At 35.0% G+C, this 19134-nt stretch overlaps 3 protein-coding genes and 1 long non-coding RNA gene across 4 annotated transcripts; 1 reads left to right on the forward strand and 3 right to left on the reverse strand.

Moving 5' to 3' along the window:
• Positions 1–2113: 2113 nt before the first annotated feature.
• On the reverse strand, positions 2114–4071 carry LOC140810579 (pumilio homolog 12-like). Its single transcript, XM_073168422.1, has 5 exons — positions 3785–4071; positions 2998–3613; positions 2752–2917; positions 2489–2655; positions 2114–2417 (listed from the first exon to the last, which is right to left on the reverse strand). Exons 1-5 carry the CDS (start codon positions 4038–4040, stop codon positions 2117–2119), a joined length of 1506 nt encoding a protein of 501 aa, XP_073024523.1. The 5' UTR covers positions 4041–4071; the 3' UTR covers positions 2114–2116.
• A 2261-nt stretch (positions 4072–6332) lies between these two features.
• On the forward strand, positions 6333–9960 carry LOC140809880 (uncharacterized). The gene is made up of 3 exons (XR_012113189.1): positions 6333–6598; positions 6701–9253; positions 9498–9960. It is a non-coding gene; the product is annotated as an uncharacterized lncRNA (long non-coding RNA).
• Positions 9961–10312: 352 nt separating this feature from the next.
• Positions 10313–13041, reverse strand: LOC140809047 (zinc finger CCCH domain-containing protein 12-like). Its single transcript, XM_073166514.1, has 2 exons — positions 11496–13041; positions 10313–10760 (listed from the first exon to the last, which is right to left on the reverse strand). The coding sequence occupies exons 1-2, from the start codon at positions 12277–12279 to the stop codon at positions 10492–10494; spliced, it is 1053 nt and encodes a 350-aa protein (XP_073022615.1). The 5' UTR covers positions 12280–13041; the 3' UTR covers positions 10313–10491.
• Positions 13042–13629: 588 nt separating this feature from the next.
• LOC140809337 (ferric reduction oxidase 2-like) lies at positions 13630–17838 on the reverse strand. Its single transcript, XM_073166932.1, has 7 exons — positions 17471–17838; positions 17178–17280; positions 16775–16966; positions 16358–16592; positions 15095–15669; positions 14178–14884; positions 13630–14088 (listed from the first exon to the last, which is right to left on the reverse strand). Exons 1-7 carry the CDS (start codon positions 17634–17636, stop codon positions 13949–13951), a joined length of 2118 nt encoding a protein of 705 aa, XP_073023033.1. The 5' UTR covers positions 17637–17838; the 3' UTR covers positions 13630–13948.
• Between the last annotated feature and the right edge of the window lie 1296 nt (positions 17839–19134).

Raw genomic sequence — 19134 nt, forward strand, 5'->3', positions numbered from 1 at the left:
TAAAATAAATAATTTTTTTTAAAGATGGAGTGTAAATTTCATTATCCTACTATTTACTGATTTTAATTTCTAATTATAGCTTTCAAATGTACGTGTTTTGTTACATCATTGAGTCTCATTCTTCGTTCGTTCATTCATTGTGTAGTTTATGTGCACGAACCACTCTTCATGATTGTTTTTGATTTATAGGCTAAAAGTGGTGTTGTGCCTAAAATATAATCCAAAAAGCCCACTTTGAAGCCCATGAGCTGTAGCCCAACAGATAAAGCCCAGTGGAGTTGCAGTTGGCCCAGTGAAAGAACGTTGCGGCCGGTTACATCCATTACCCAAGATGGAAGACGTGGAGTGATCGTGGAATATGGTGGAAACTTCCCTGTGGAGTGTGACAAAAGCAGATGGAGGAATCAGAAAAAGTACCGACAAAATCATCCAACAAATCTACAGCAAAGCTCTGCAGAATTCCTCTCAATAGTTCATCTTTTTCCAATTTCCAGTATTTTAGTTCCTTGAGATTTTTACAAATTCCTTCAAATTTCTTGTAATAATGTCGTTCAAATTCATAGCAACGTAATTAAATTTGATGTTGTTCATGGATTCCTCATGTAATTTTGTCTTATTCCTCATTTTTGTTTGCGTTTTTGAGCCATTTCGAAGGAGTTAGAACTTACGACCGAATCGAGACTCGCAACACTTGGTAAACGAAGTCAGATTATTTCACAATTTTGGCACAAACACGTGCCTGGCACGTCCGCAATTTTCGTGACATACAAGTGGCAAAAAGATGAACTAAAGGAGTTAAGAGTAAAAGTATGGACAACAAGAGTCGTGTTAGGGATGCGAAAAGTTACAGCCCCAGTAAAAATTTGTAAAGAATGTAGGCAGCACGCCCTAGCGTGAGTAAAAGAAAAAATGGCCGGAAACATAGCATGTCACGCTAGGGCGCACAAAAAACTTCCGCCCTAGCTCGAGCCGAGAAGAATTCTAGTCAAGGGAAAAAGAAATCGCGCCCTAGAACGGTGCGATGAAGAAATAATATTATGCGTAGATTTCGTGAGCCGAAGAAGGGAAGGATGGACTCTTGGATGCACATAAAAGGGAAAAAAAATCCCTAGGGGAGTCATCAAATAGAGAAGATCGTGAGAGGAGATACATCGGACTACATGGAAGCAACGCGAAGAAGACAAGATTTTGCGCATAGTTTTCTCTTTTTGTTTTTTGTTTTGTTTTGTTTTTTTCTCTTTTAGTATTTTCAATTCATATACTTCATTAGAACATTGATTTTTCTACTTTCAACGATGAAATTATATATTTAGACTCTTAATTTTGTTAGGATTTAGGAGATCCGATCCCAAACTTTGAACCATGATGATTTATTTGTGACTTGTGACAAGTGCTTGATTGTGTTATTGATCTTATTCCACCTATGATAAATAATTGAAGCTATTTAATTCTTTCGTGGAGTTAGAATTAGCTTAATATAACTCGAAAGAATATATTAATAAATCAGAGAGTCTCGTCAAAAGCATAGATTAATTGTTGAAGTTAATTATTTCTTTCAATTTAGGAGAAGGTGAACCAAAATCCCAACATATTTATTTGATTTTCAAATTTCCTACGTACTAGAGTCTCGGTGTTATTTGACCTTAAAAGTTCATAAATTGTTTATTTTCTAATAGTTGAAATAAATATATCTCACTTTTCGTTGGAATTTGCTAAAGATGTATGCTACGAAAACTAGAAATTGTGTGATAAAGTCTTTGTGGACGATATTCGTATTCATATGTTATATTATAAGTACTTCATTCATACACTTGAGATTATTTTGAGCATAAATATTATAATTATTTCAATATTTCTTTTCAATGAACCCATGTAAAGAAATACAAAACGTTACGGAATAAGTGAATCGTTAATAGAACATATAAAATACATAAATCAGATCACACAAATCAATACAGTCTATAATTAGTCGTGTATAAATACCAAAAATCATATAATTAAGAGATTAAAGAACAACTCATTTAAACAATTAAACTAAACTAAATCTTCAAGCAAACACCTATATATATATATATATATATGCCTCTTGCTTTCCTTGTTTAGCCCACGGGGATGCCTATGCAAAGTGATCAAGAGTGCTTGCCAACGGTTCCTTGTGTTGTTCGTTACGCTTACCTGTATTCCTAGCAGATTGGACGAGACGACTTAGCATCGCGCGCGAGCAATCGGGACTGCTAACGATCTCGTCGATGATTTGAGACGAGTGTTCTATCTCGGACGCCTCCATCAATCTCTCTACTACATGGATGCCATATTTGTCCATTGACAGGTAGTCGAATTTCCTCGTCAGGACACCTACCATCGCTGCCGTCAAACTAGCTGACCCTATCCCTATTAAATGCTGCACCAAGTAATTCCTGAAAGCAGAAACAAATTAATCGTCGGATTTCAATTTTATACGTGGTAAATGTATGTGTGTGTTCCCTACCCGAATTGATTTATAGACAGATCAAACAAGTTTTCCATTATCGCTGCGACGAGACGCTTTTCGGTAGGAGTTACCATGCCTTCCGACAGGAGGTCTTGCAGAAAGCAGCATCCACTTTGGTTGGTGGCGATTTGGCGACAATTAGATACTATCACGTCGAATATTGGCTGTGAAATTAATTAAACCACTCTGTTAAAAGAAGCTGGATATATATATATTATATCTGATATAGATGAAATTCGTTTCATTGATAAATTAAATACTTTGGTATCTTTTTCAGAGAAGATGTGGAAGCAATACTGAATAAGTCGGGCACCAATCTCGTCCTTTAGGAGCCGAATCGCAATTTCTTTCAAGGCCGATATCATATGAGCTATTTCCTCTTGTGTCATGAGATCTGAGTAGAGAAGTTCCATCAAGAAATGAGATCTGCAAAACACGAGAAATCACATAATTATTATAATATATATAAATAATGTTGTTCTAAACACACACACACACACACATACCCTTGAGAGTGGAGACAAAGAGCCTTGAATAAATGGAAATCAGCAGTCACCGAAGAAACCAAATATCTCAGCTTTTCTTTTCTGCAGTTTAAGAAAAGCTCTTTCACGACATGACGACCGAACTGATCAAACATCAACAGGCATACACGATCTTTAACCTCTGAAAAGATAGCTTCGGTGTCTTCCGTTGTCTGTTTTTCAATTTGCTGGCATAAGAACTGGGAACCGTGTTGATCCATTGCTACCGAAAGCACCTTGTCCTTCAAATCTTCTAGAGAAGAATAAGAACCTTCTTCGCCAGTTGGGCTCTTGTATGATGGTCTGTTGTCGTCCAATGGAAAACGATTTCTTTGTTCTTGCATCTGGGAACGATGGTTAAATAGGTTTCCAGTGACAGATTTAACAGCCGATGTTCCCTGACAAATGTCGGTCCAAGACCAATGGAGGGAGGAACAACGATTGTCGGGCCGTGCAAGTATAATCTTGTACCCAAGACCGCTCAGTCGACTCACAGAATGGGAGAAATCTTGATCTTCATAAATGAGTACGTAAGTGGCTCGCGGTGGATTACGAAGTGCCCATAGCCACATGTCTCCTATGATTTGCAAGTTAGACCCTGAACAGTGAACACATACATCAATCAGCATATAAAGCAGAAACAGTGTCAATAAAGATTATTTAATCTAAATAAAACAAAGCGATCCAATCAGAAAACTTACCCCCGGCACAATTATCATTGTTATCAAATATTAGATCTTAATGAAATTCAAAAAATCAGAAAACTTACCCTCAGGCTCATATATCGTTGTTATCCCTGTCTTATGCATCGACTCTATAACGCTCTCAGGAATCATCTTCTCATTTCCATAGACGGAAAATTTAATAGGACCATAGAGTCTCAAATTCTTCAGGGCGATAATGATGTTGTTTACTATCAAACCACCGTCGGCATACTTGGGTACTTGGCAGCTCTCGTAATGCCACCATACAGAAATCTTGGTATTATCCGGCCACCCATCTTCATCCTTGGAGTCGAATGTCATTTTCGGCGAGAGAGATCGGTAAAATCAACCAAAATCTTATGCTCTTGAATCTTTCTGATCTCTTGTTACTTGCAATGAATACCACATCATTCGTAACTCCTTGAAATTGTTTGGTATATAAATTAATTAAAATGGGTCATGCAATCAAATAATTTTTGGGACGAAGATATTCCTTCCATGTTTTAAGATTTTTTATGCCATATATATTACTTCTTTAATTTATATCGATCCCTTTTCATAAACATATACAATCAAATAATTTTTGGGTAAAAGATTGTGTTAAAATTATATGTATTCTTTTGCTAAATTTTTCCGGTTCTTTCCTTTTGTTTAAGTATATTTGGTTGGTTGTAAATATATTCTATATATATAAAAATAGTTAATCTAGTGTCCTTTGCACACTTGTATAAATTCTTTTTGTCTTAATTAATTTTTGTGTTAATTTCAGGATGATATAATGAATTAAATATTCGAAAGTTTAGATATGTGCATGTATATAATTTTTTTTTGCGTTAATTAATTTATAAAAACTCATGTGATATTAACAATTTTGTGATATTGACCTCCTATTTGATTCGCTCTTATAAAAATATCTTTTATTTAAATATGGTTATAGATGACTCGTCTCACGGATGAAGACATACTCTAATTAATATTTGAGTTAATTTCAAGATGATACGATGATTAAATATTCAAAAGTTTAGATATGTATGAAATAATATTTAGTAGTTTAAAAATTAGATCCGATATTCTAATTATAGCTAATTTACAAATAAATTAATTACTCTACATCCTTAATATTATTAATATATTGTATGAGGATATCATTGTATTTTTCATTTAGGATTCTCCAATATCTTATACTTTAATTAATTTCATCACGTATTTAATTTAATTTAAGTTTATTATCCGTAATTTTAATCTTCTTGTATGTATAATTCTTATACATATTAAAATGATTGCTACATCCAATAAATTAGGAATTTTGTTATGATATTTGTGACAATAACATGTGAATATGTTCAATATAAAATGTCACTTCTATTATTAATAATAAAAACATAATATTATTCCAAAAGGTGAAATCGCTCACTTTAGGTGCTCCTCACTCCCGATCCGACAGGAATGTGAGAGGAGGTAAATCATGGTGACTCGACCAACCACCGACCGCTAATAAAAACATAATATTGTCTGGGAGCCTCACATAAAGATGATGTTGCAATATTTGACATTAGAGACACAATTAATTTTTTGGTCTCTAGTTAGGGACTGAAATTAAGATTGACAGTCCCTAAATGGTTGGCGGGTCAAACAATTAAATGGATAGATTTGTGATAGTTGGGTTGAAGCCCAAACCGACCAAAAGAGAAGATCAGTTTAATGTCATATGTTTACAGTGAGATACACGATTTTGTTTATATTTATAATAAAAAATAATAATTTTGATATAATTTTTTTTTTTTTACGCGTGACTCAAATTAAAGATCCATCTTACAAAATTTAGGGACTTGGATCTCTTGGAATATATATAAATACTTATATATTTTTTATATAATTCTTGAAAAATAAAGAAAACAGAACGTATAGATGGCGACTTATTTTTATAAATAAATGGTTGAGCCTCACATGTCTTAAACAAGCTTAATCATATATTATAGTTATTATAGATACTAAACACACGGACCAAAATAAATGTCTTATAAGATGTAATCATACAATAATTCATATTAAAAACATATGATTTTATTATTAAAATAAATTATTTTTATCAATACAAATAAGTATTATTAAATAGTAAAAATTAAATACAATAATATTATTTAGAGCACATTGGTGTTAGTCTAATTACAGTCCAAAACCATAAACGAAAATGTTTATGAATTTAAAATATAAATAAATTTATCCGTTTTTATGAATTATAATGTTATAATTTATTTTACAAAGTTGTAGCAATAAAATTAAGATGGAGAAAAGGCCCTTTCAGGTTTTTTAAAATATCAAATACTATATTTTAAAACCCATGCATTATGATAGTTTATTTAATTAACATTAAAATATATTATATTATTTTAATTTAAGGTAATATTCCTATTTAACAGGGGGACAAATTATTTGTCTTACATTTTTTCTTTCCGTTGGGCTTCCAAATTCGAAGTCTTGATTTCTTGATTTCGATTTTACCGTTGTACCGCTCTCGCTGAAAATGGCTTTCAACTCCGCTAATCCAAAAATGGGCTTTCAGGCCACCGATGAAGATTCACTTATCTCGCTGAAAATGGGTTTCAACAACCCCAAAGATGGAGGTCTCACTGCTAAACCAAAATTGGGTTTCAAGGTCACGGGTCCATCTATTTCGGTATGGTGGGATTATGAGAATTGTGAGGTTCTTCGGTCTGCAGACGCTATATCAATTGCAAACAACATCATTGCAGGACTGACTAAGTTGAGGCTGAGTGGTCCTCTCACATTATCGGCTTATGGAGACGTGGGAAAGATACCGCCGGAGGTTTCATAAGCTCTACACAGGACTGGTATTACCATGATCCATGTGCCACCTGGTAGGTACAACAAAGTTAATGTTTTGTTTAGATAGTTTTGAATTTGAAGTGTTGACATTCTTAACTGAATTCATACGTTGTGTTTGGTTTATTCTTAATTAGGTCGAAATTCCACTGACATGAGAATGATTCTAGACATGTGTCTATGGGCAGTTGAACACCCACCTCCTGCCACGTATATGCTGATATCAGGAGACAAAGATTTCTCAACTTGTTTGCACAGATTGCGGAATTTGGGATACAATATTCTACTGGCAGCCTTCCAAACCAACTGCTCCTCCCATCTCGTCTCTGCAGCACATCATTTCCTGCCTTGGACGGACATTTGCCTGGGGCAAATGTCCGAAGTCAATGGAGGAGCACCGACATCCACTGTTAACTACTCTTCACCCACAGCCACGAAGGATGATGCGCATCAGAAAAGTCTCAAATTTGGATCGCAAGAACCTACCAAGAAGTGGATACTGAAGAGTCCACAAGATCAAAAAGAAACTTGAGAAGATTTCATCCACAAAATTATCTTCATCTCGAAGATTCCGCTTCTAACCATTGATCCGTGGATGCTTTCTTGAGAGGTTTTATCTGCGTATTTGACGAAATTGTACTTAGATAATATGGCTCTTGATTCTGAATTTTACTGATATAGAGAAACACGAAAAAAAACATATTACAAATTTTGGCAATTGTCCTACTTGTTCTGATTATCTTGTTGCTTGATTCTTTACTTTTAATGTCAGATTTAGTCACCGACCTTTATCATAATGCATCAAAATCTGGCGGTAAAGAAGTTTAATATGTAGTTTAAATGCTGAAAAATGGGAATGTATTGAAGAATTTGATGAAACTACTTTTGATATTAGTGGATTTGTGTTTCTTTTCCTGTTTTAGTTTAGTGAATTTTGACCAATGTGGTTAGGCTTGAGGATCCTGATTCTGAGGAGACCAAAGAGTTCCTGGAAAAGCAGGTGAAATTGACTGATTCTGTGCTAACATGTGAAACTCGAGAAAAACTTCGTGCATGAGAAGATTAGACTATGTTATAGGATGGTTTGGATGGAGAACCACAGGTTTTGCTTGATCATAACACATTTAAAATCCATATATTTTATTATAATTTTCACAAATTTTTTTACCCAATAACTGATTATTTGATTGTATATGTCTGTGAAAGGATATAAATTAAAGAACTATGATGATAATACATATGGCATAAAAAAAATTAAATGATGGAAACAATCTCTTCGTTTCCAAATGCTAAATCGATCCCAGATGCAAGAACAAAAAAGCCATCATGGAAATCGATTAACAACAGGCCACAATCCATGAACCCAACTGACGAAGAAGGTTATTATTGTTCTCTAGAAGATTCGAAGACAAGGTGTTTTCGGTAGCTATGGATCAATAAAGTTGCCAGTTCTTATACCAGCAACTCCAAAAAGGGACAACAGAAGACACCGAAGCCATCAGTTCATGCAAATTGCTATAAAGAAAATGCATTCATAATATATATTTCTCATCCACTCCTTTTTTATTTGGAATCTGAATCAAAGTGCATATTCTTTGAGTTTTATGTTTTACATTCTTTTGGGTTTTTGTTATTTTCTTGTGGAAGTGAAGGTTTGATGGGCGACAGTGAGAGCTGCAGCAGCCGGGCGACGGAGTGTTCGCCGGGTCAGTGCTGGGAAAGAGCCTGAAAGTTGAAGTATTTCAAGAAGTGCGGCATATATTGAAGGAATTGGAGGTTGAAGAGGCTGTGGAAACAGGCTTTGAAGATGAGTTGGGGGCTCATTTTTGTATGCTTCCTCTTCAGTAAGATTTCAATCTTTGTTACTCTTTTTTTTGAATATTTGATCGTTAGATGTAGAGCCATATGTGTCTTGGGGTTATTTTTGGTTTATCTGATCAGCTTTGGGAAAGTGGAGATGGATAAGCGAAATGATTTGTTTGGAACTGGGGCTGAGAATTTGAGTTTACTAAAGTTGAAATATCATGGTTGTAGTGGATTTAGTAGTGCTTATTTAGTAAAATTTGATCTTCTTTATGGTTTAAGTTCATGATGTATTGAAGCCCTTTTGTTTCTTGCAGTGAAAATTTATGCAACTGTACTTTGTGTTGACATATTCCTTAGAACTTGCATATTTGAGGTGGTCAAAATTTTGGTAAAATTTTTTTGCTTGGATAAGTGATGTTTATACTTTTTGTGTTCTATGGTAGGCAAAGTCATATTTGAAGGATAAATATAGAGATATACCATATCGAACTCTCGAATCTGTGCATCAGAGATTCAAATGTTGCAACAATGTTGAGATATGGCTTGATCTTAGTGGGTACAGAGACTAGAATTAGATGCTGGATCAATTAAATAATTAAATTAAATATGTAGACAGCTACTGGCATCCGAATGCAGCATGGTTGCTGGATGATAATTTTGTCAACCACTTGCAAGCAATTGATTGTAACATGAAGAAATTTATACAATTACAAGAAACTCCTCCCATTCGCGGACCTAAGGTACCTTCTCTGGTAGAGATGGACAACTACCTGGACCTTTAGGTGTTTAAAGTACCTAGAAGATTTTTTCAAAAATGTCTGCATATTTTTCACTTGCAGGCTGCCAATTTGTGGCCCCATACAGGAAGTGTTTTTCCATACCAAGTATGTATTCATGGCTTCCCTCATCTGCTCTATATCTTGCCTTGTATTAAATCTATCACACAAAAATCTTCCAAAACATATCACTCCAAACCAGTTCTGTTTAACATGCGAGATTCAAGATAACTACAAAATTATGGCAACTTTTTTTGTGTTTCTCTACCAAGATTGTAATTTTCTTGGTATTTTATTGCAATCAATGTTTTTTTTCCTTGTTTGTATTGCACCAAGGCATGTGAAAGCACAGCAAGCAAATTTTGGTGCCGAAGGATGAAAAGGGCAGATGGACGTCAGCAAAACACAAGCAATCAACTTTCGAATAGGAACAATATCATTAACCAGGAAAAAGTCTTGTTGAATTTACTGGAGCTATATTACAAAATATATTGCTAGCTGCAGAAACCTCAACTGGCTAATAGTACATGGATATTGATGTAGGAACGGGAATGGTGAGTATTGATTGATGCGGATGAGGAGGAGCTTGATGGAGGTTTCTCCTGCTTGCTTAAAGAAAAGGGAAGAGGTACTGAAGTTTTTTTAACTAAATAAGCGCCGCAGTCATTTCCTACTATCCAGAAATTCGATTTTTTGGTGTACTAACCAAATACATTTAATAAACAAAAATAACATCTTATTTGTTGCAATCATGCAACACAGCAAGAATTAAGCAAGAAACCATAGAACAAAATTTGGGGAAACAGTTTTTTATATTATTTTCTTATATTGCACTTATTATACATGTCAAATTGTTTATAGATTAAAAATTATATTTGGGTTTAGCTTCGATGGTGATTAGGAGTAAAATCTTTAAAAAAAATTAAAATATAATATATTTATTCAAAATACAATATAATAATTTTTAAAAGAGGCGAAAGAATTAGGAGGAAAGATTGTCATGAAGTGCAAAAATTAATAAAAAGGAAAGCTTCCGAAAAATGATACCGCACCAATAAAAAAATCATTACCCAATTAACCAATTCAAGTACTTAACCACCATTCGAACTAAATAATGACTTGGCTCATTTAAATCTGTAATCGATGCACATAAAATTAAGCACAGGGTACTGGAAAGCCAACCAAATATTGTTTTGCTTGAAACACAGAGTCATACGAAATACAAGGAGTAAGTTTACAAGCTGCAATCTAATACAACATGAAGCTATGAGGTTACACTTGATTTGATGTCTTCTATTTAGCAGGGAAGTATTGTCATTTTCATGATGATAGGATTCAAAACCAACTCAGAGGTCATCGATCCAATCACCATAAATCTTGCTAATTTTATCTGGACCTTTCCATTTCTGAGTTGGTCTGTGCCCCGTCTTCTGTATTACAGCAGGCAACCTTTGCGATGGAACTCCAACATTATACACATCAGAATGAGGAACAGAAGGGACAGTTGCGACGGCATCAACTGAAGTTCTAAGAGAAGCTGTTCCATGCTTGGCATCAGGAGTAGAAGAATCTACGGCTTCTGCATCTGATGCTCCTCCACCATAACGATGCAGTTCTGTCTCAGGATGGTTCAAATGTAATGTATAAACTCACAGACTCGTACAACAAATTGACAACTACGAAAAGAAAAGAGGATATTTTTAAACTGGAAGTGGGTTGCATTGCCATGGTTTTAAGATGAAGTTCTGAGGATGGTATAGGTTGGTTTGATTGATCATTCAACAACTGACAAAACGGGAAGAGCTTGGGTTCAAAATAATTCTCTAGTGAAACATGTGCATGTCATCAATTCATCAACTCTTTTAACCGATTAATAGCTCAAGACTCAATACCATGACATTTGTAAAACCTGGAGACAATATTTAGATCGTAAATGTTTGAGCAATAAGCTGAGGTAGACATATCAATCGCTTGATCAAAAGCCGATTCTTACTACCACTTGAAGGGTTTCGTGTGGGTGTCACTTCAGTAATTTAATCAGATGGCACGACACAAGACATTCATTATGAAGTCCCGACAAGGATATTTTGTGGTTTCCATAACAGAGCAAAGAGAGATTCAATTTTTTTTTGTCATAAAAGGCATACTAAATTACACGATGCAACAAAATTCGAGCTGAACTACTACACGTAGAACAAAAAACCTTAACAAAAAGCATGAAATGCATTCCATCAGTATTGAAAATAGGTAAGAAAATCCCAAATTCATAGCCAAAAGCAGTAAAAAATCAGTTGAAACTGAATTTGATGAGCTTTCACTTGGGATAGAAAATGCTAATATAAATTTATACCTGCAGCTCCATGAGCAAAATGACACTTGCTGCCAAAGGGACAATACCCTGTTAGTTCCCACTTGTTACAAATCCTCGTTTTCCAATTGGAAGGCTTCAAGTTTGATCCACTTCCATTTCCACCATATCCACCACCACTTCCAGGGCCCAAACTTATCGTAACACTTTCACGGGATTTTGATTGCTCATCGTGAAGGAAAGTACAGTTCTCACCATATGGGCATCCTTCGTCGGTATAAAATTTTTTACAGTGACGCCCTTTATAAGACCTCTGTGCTTCGTCACTAACCCCAAATATTGGTATCTGAAATTCCTCCCTTGATTCTGACAACACGGGCCGTTCATCATCATTGCCGGCCACGATTTCTTGCCAATTCGGGGGAGGTTTCCTAAGTTCTTCAATGCTATGCGCAAAATTGCAGTTGGTGATATATGGACAAGTGCCAGCTCTAAATTTGCAACATAGCTTGGTTTTGTAGAACATCTTTCCAATGGCTCTCGACCGATTAGAAGCTGCCACATCCCCCGATTGGGCATTCCTAGATCTTTTACTCGGAGGTTCACTTCCTGATCGAGATTGGGATGTCCTCCCCTCATAATTCAAATTTGTATTCATTTCCATAGAGGCTTCTCCATTCCACATCCCATACTCATCTTCAGTTGCCCAAATCGCATAATCAGTGGACCCAGGACTCCAATTCTCATCGACACAATTTCCGGAGTTTCCAGTTAGTATTTGCACATCATTTCCACCAGAAAATCCATTTTCTCGGCGATAATCCATTTCCACAGAATAACGCCGCCACTCAAATTTATATCCAAACAAGTAAAGCTAATAGGAACTAAATCTAAAAAAGGTGAAACACACAAGAACCTTGGATTCCTTATGACTCATTCAGTGACCTTCGAGGTACATATATGGATAAAGAGCAAACTCTTGATACCAACTGACTAAAAACTCCAAATTAGAACATAAGTAGGAGAAATAGAAACAAAGCAAGATTATTAATAAACTTCAAATTACCTACTTTCCTCAACTGTAAATCGCACATTTCAAGAACCCAGCAGATTCACAAAGCGGATTCTTCATATACCCTATATGAACTCGAGAAAAATCCAATCTTTATAAAGAAATACAGCAGATGAACGAAACGATGCAGCAAATAATCAAGAAACGAAGTTAAGATGTAAGATTAGTGACCAAATCGCAAGTGGGTTTCAGATCTAAAAATATGAAGCTTCCTCTCAAGAAAATAAAGTAAACTATTAATATTAACTGCAATTAACTGAAATTACTCGGACCAAAACTGAAACCTTATGCAACAGGAATATGAAAAGGATAAGAGAGACAAGAATTTGGTAGCGTAAATGAAAAAGAATTGTATAAAAACTCCCACAAATTGAAATCTTCAAACAGAAGTCTATCCTCCCATCTCATCCACAATCGATTCAGGTTGGAATTACCCAGTACTCTAGCAACGTGTCGGCTTGCAGGGGGTTGTAAGATATTTTGATTGTTTTTACTGTCTTTTTCTTCTTTTTATTTTATTCTTCGGAGCTTTCCCTTCCTTTTTTTTAAAAATGAAATATAACATTAATTAAATTATAAATAATAATATACGATTTTAAGGTTATTAAAATATTTATAAAATAAAATATTTCGGTGGTTCAACTATATTTAGAAAATACAAATTTAAGATTCACTAAAAAAAAAAAAAAAAAACCTCGAGTTCTGTTTAGTTTATATCTGTGGTATATAGTCGTACATCAATTATGGATATTTGAAAATTTAATTAGCCATGGAATATAAATTCATGTTGTAAATACGTAAATTTACGATTGACATATTAAGACATGTTTTTTAATATTGTATTTGACTCTTCGTGTAGTCCTGAAATCAATTCATTCCAAGACCATATTCAGTCTGATATATCTTGATTTTTCCGAGGTTTTACCAATAAAATTTACTACATAATTATGAAAAGTTAAAAAAGAAGTTATAACTTACTAATTAGTAATTAAGAATGTTTGATACATGCAAGATTATCAATTAAGTTCCTTCCTCGGTTAAACTATAAATTGAAAGTTCACGTATTAATGACGCTTGTACAAATCTATCATCTATGCATGAATGTGATTCGAATCTAAGCTTAGAATATCAGGAAAAAATAGTAAAATAAAGTAAAAAACACAGAACAAAGACGTACAAGTGAGATTTAGTCGTTTGGTTTCACAATTTGATTGCAAAAGAGTGATAATATTATTGATATATTTGATTTTACACAGGGAAGGTCTCATGCATGCAAGTCTTCCAATTTATGTAGTATGAAATTTGAGTAGAACCCAAAAATAAACAAGAAAATTAAACAATCCCAAGATTAACAAAAACATATATATGCCCTTTTCAGATTCCATTACGTGTCTTTTTCCGATCGAGTATGAAATTGTCAAAATCACCAGCTGAAGCTGATGGATTCAAAGTGCAGATTCTCTGCCAAACCAGATGAACATATTTTCGCTACTTCGTGTCGGAGCTTCTTCGGCCCGCTAACAAGAACCCCAACGCTTGACTCTTTGCGTTCGAGTAAAAATCCTACAGAAAAAAACCACAAGATTATGAGAATTCTGTTCAAGGATAAAAGAAAGAAAATTAAATGATCATAGTATATTTCTGCAACGTACTTTTGAGATCAGGCCTTTCGCCATAATGCACGTTGATAGATTGCGAAAGTGACTGCTGAGGCAAGCTCTCAAGTTCCCTATCTGCATTATAGAAGAGTGAGTTTGGTGAAGCCTTGGGAGTTGCCCCTTCCATGTTCTGAATCTGTGTCGTTTCCTTGGAGTTCCTAGTCTTATTCCACAGGAAAGCGGCAGTTGACGCCGTGATGATGCCGAAACATATGAACAATATGTGTAGCACAGTTCTTGAGGACGATGAGAAGATCTTATTCGAGTTATGATCGATAGGGTATATGTAGAATCGGGTCAAAATGCCAATGAGAATAAGGTATATTATGAAGGAAGAAGCGATTATGGCACCAAGACAAAGCCAGTTGTTTTGGCCTAAGATTGGAGTTATGGGAGCATCAGAAGGATTCGGCTTGAACCACACTGTTCTAACTCCCTTGGTTTCTTGAATGGTTGGTTGCTTTTCACGTGTCACGTAGGCCTCGACCTGGATCCCCAAGTCCGAAAACCTGGAGGGTGCACCAGATATGGGGAGGATGAGCTCTAGCATTGTTAAATCCGCAGAGTTCTTGAATGCTGTGATGAGTAGAATTTCCGGGGTCTTGAGTTTCATAGTTTGGCTCTTGTGAATGAGCTCCCGGATGATGGAAATGAACGGTGTTATGCCACTGCCCCCGCTCACCATCACTAGCAAGTCATGCCTGCATAAACACAACTCGATCCCTCAGTACTCATCTCAACTATAAAAGAATTGCACTACATATTTCAAGGTGGCAGGAATGCAGTTACACCATTTACGTGGTTCCGCGGTCCATCACATAATTTAGTTCACAATAATCAATAGTTTATAGGGGTGAAATTATTATAGGAAAATTTCTACGCAAAAAATTAGATAAAGTACGTTGGTGTACCTTAGGAAATTTGTGGAAGCAGGCCCATAAGGTCCTTCGACAGAGACGTCTAGACGATCAATGGGAGGAGAACCTGAAGAGAGAATCTGATAGAGCTTTTTAGACCATTTTCCTTCACCTTTGATCATGACACTGAGCTTATCAGATTCCAAACTGCTGCTGGAAGTTACGGTAAATGGATGCCATTGCAACTTAGAAATGGTGGGCAAATTCAAGAACATGATACTGGTTGGTGAGTATCTTAAGCCTGTGCTTTTCGAGAAGTTGAGCTCGACTGTTTCGCAGGGCAGAATCCTAGCAGACACGAGACGCACCCCTCGTCTTGATTGCAAGAATCGGAGATATCGATCGATCATGAAGAGGTAGAAGCCGGGGAGCATAATGGAGGTGTAGCTTATGCCGACATGGAGTACAAAGAAGAAAACAAAGAGAATGTACAGGTGATGTGTGTAGAAGAAGAGCTCAAATATCTTTCTCCTTATTCTCGGTAATGTTGTAGCCCACAAAACCAATCCTGCTAGTAAGGATAGCTCTCCTGCTACATTGGACACGCCAGTGTTTTCCCATTTCAGCATCTGAAATTTACAGCTTCGACAAGTTATTCCTATTACATGTATTTTACCTTGTTTTTTATGTTAACTTTTGAAGTTGAGTTGAATTTAAATCTCAATCTTAACCTGATATAAGATCCAAGACACACAATGTCTTGTAAAATTCAAAGTCTAATCTTTAACAATTTTAAACACCAAATTTGCATGGGATCTTGAGTTTCCCAAATTTCAGTTTTAAATTGAGCTCGAATTCGAACCATCTTATCTCGAATATATATCTTCATGTACTTCCGTTAAACGTTGTGTGGACTGTTTTAATTATGGTATCTTTGGGACCATTATGCCACATTTTCAGTTGACCTTTGGTATTGAAAAGTTGGTATATTTTACACCGTAGACGTGTCAACTAAATAAAGGTGATATTTTCTTGGGGAAAAAATAAAAAAATCATTTGCATGTGCTTTTTTATCCAAAAGAAAAGGTCAAAACCATTTCCCACCGTGGAACGAAAATTTTCTTCGGAATGTAAAATTTTCAAAATATGCTAAATCGTCCATATTCTTTTTTTTCTTGGAATTAAATGCTTGTTGATGTTGCCAAATCAAGAAGTTTAGATGAAGGGGATGAAGAAATTTTAAAATAATTTTGAGGGAATCGATTTAGTATTTGTAACAAACTACGTACAAAACGATCAGAATACATTTATATATACCTCCGATAATTCATGTGTGGCAGCCCAAAAGATGATGTAGCAAAGGCCATGGGCAGTGAAAAGAGTCATCACAATATGTCCTAACCATATGTGATACTTCACACTGGCTTCCGATGTAAGGCCGAATATCGGCAACACAGACGAGCCACGTGTCACCGGGAAGAATAGGAAACAGAGGGCTATGTTTCCGGTCAGTCCTAGGCGGAGCGCCGCGGAGTCTAGCTTTGCTTCCCACCTGTCATGCACCACATCCACTTGAAATTAATGTTTAATTACGAAATTTTATATTATATTTTTGTAGATATTAAGCTATTATATATGATCACCAAGATGGTCACCTAATGATCATTTTATATAATTAATGTCTACATATATTTACGATGTGTTGTGAATCTTGTGATAATATTAATTACTCACACTTTCTCTCGACTTTTTGCTGCAGAAAAGGGTGTGATAGTGCGAAAACTGAGAGTCAAATAAGTAGCAAAGTTCCAAAGAAGAAGAGCAATAAACATGAGGAAAAATGCAAGCTCAATCCGAGACACTATTCCCAATCCTTTGACCATCACTGGCCTCCTCCATACTCCCAACTTGCTCTCTCCAGTCGATCTGCATGCATGCATGAATGTTGCATTCATCAAAATTTCTTTAGAGAAATCAATAGTAACCCTATGGAACAAATGCATGTCTTGGATTTGATCGACTCGTTCAAACTCGTAAAAAAAAAAACCCAAATTAAAATAAATTTGAAATCCAAAGTTTCGAATTTCTTCAAATATTTAACATATATTATTGATGTTTTGTTTGCGTAAACACGTACCCTTTAGTATGATTCTGGCTTGTTTTCTTTCCTAAATGGAGATACACACACCCCAAGGTAGCAATGAATAATATCGGAAACGTGAAAGCTAGATAAGTCGCACCTGCAAACGTACACGGAAATGAAGTCGAATGTGATATGCATATTGTCAGTAATTCAAAACATGAGGTTTCATATATATATTTTTTCTACGAAATTAATTTCTTTATAATTTCTCATGACTAAATAAATATAAGTATTTAAAAGTTCGATTTTTAAAATGAAAGACGACAAATAATATTAAACACGGGTACCTTGGGTGGTTCCAAAGTAAGTGGAGGAGGTTCGCGTTCGGAGGTCCGTCAGCCATGTCTGTCTAAAAGTATTTGTTGGCGTCATTATCCACAATAAGAGATATCCGGCTAAGATTACCAACACCACGGCGAAGATCACCACCCTCGCCATGTTAGAAGAAGACATATTTAATTACTTCTCCTCTAATAAACTTATGTTCCTATATTTTTTTTAAAAAAAAAAAATCGAATTAAGGATTTGGCGGATAATAGAAACTGGGTAGAATTGTTTTGTAACTGAGGGAATGTTAATGGAATGTGAGGCTATATATATAGGGAGGAATTTGTACGTGACATAAAGTTGTATTTGAACACAGACTGAAAGTATATAGTGGACTTGAAAATCTAGCTAGCAAGAAGCATGACTCGGCACACTTCCGCAGGAGAAAACAGATGACAAGTTTCATTACAATATGACTTGCATTTATTATATTGACAAGTTTTTTCAACCCTTAATCAAATTTTTGGGTTTCTTTAATAAAATGACATATATATATATATGTGTGTGTGTGTGTGTGTATTTTTGGGTTTCTTTAATAAAATGACATATATATATATGTGTGTGTGTGTGTGTGTGTGTGTGTGTGTGTGTGTGTGTGTGTGTGTGTGTTTTTATGATATCAGCGGTGAGCTCGGGGTACATATGCGGGTCAAGTGAGATGGAAGATGGTACGTGGACTGATTTAATTTCATAAATTATAGAAATAAATTTTTATATGAAGTTAATTTTGAATTTTTTTTATAGTTTCGATTTCGTGCACATTGTGCCCAATGTCCATGGTTGAAAATGAACCGAAAGTTGACATTTTTTCCGAAGGTTAAATAAGTACCACATAGATTTTGTTCACTCCGTTGATTGAATGCATGTTTCATGCGACGATTGTACGTCATTTAGAGGTTTTTATAGCACCTTTTTGGCAACTTTGGAAGTTTATGTCATTCTTCATGTGAATAATTAATCTTTATTATTTTAAAGTCCTATACAAAAATCAAAATATTAAACATTCCACATAGACATGGGAAAATAACATTTTTTGTCTCGTAACTCGCACAAATTTTTTTTTATTTTTAGTCATGTTATTAATCAATTTCAATTTTACTTTGTTAACTCATACTATTTTCAATTTTAGTTCTTTTTTCATCTTAGTATTGATGTGAGCAATATCTGATGTCACGCCAGTATTTTCCGGTGTTATATCAGTATTTTTCGATTTCATGTCAGCGGTTTGATGAAAAAGACAAATTGAAAAAAAAATGTGAATTGACCGATAACATGACAAAAAAAGTGTAAAATACTATATCAAAATGTAAAGACAAAAAAAATACTTAACACGCATAAGGAATGTTTGTCAATAATTTAATGAAGGGATTGTCTAGTACGCATGATAGCACAAAATAATTGGAACCCTAAAGCGAGAATTGATTTTATATACATATATATACAGGTTGACACAAGCATTATAAATTAATGTCAACTCTTTCATTAACAATTATTATACATATGGACCTTCCCGAGTTCCGTCGACCTCAAATATTCTTTTTTTGTTTGTAAAAAGTGGTATTCTTTTTGGAATGGGATGCAAGAATACTGTTGAAAAAAGTGTGTGTGGCTTTGTGAATCCAAG

The sequence above is a fragment of the Primulina eburnea genome, chromosome 13 (genome assembly GCF_022965805.1).
Source record: "Primulina eburnea isolate SZY01 chromosome 13, ASM2296580v1, whole genome shotgun sequence".
Lineage (NCBI taxonomy): Eukaryota > Viridiplantae > Streptophyta > Magnoliopsida > Lamiales > Gesneriaceae > Primulina > Primulina eburnea.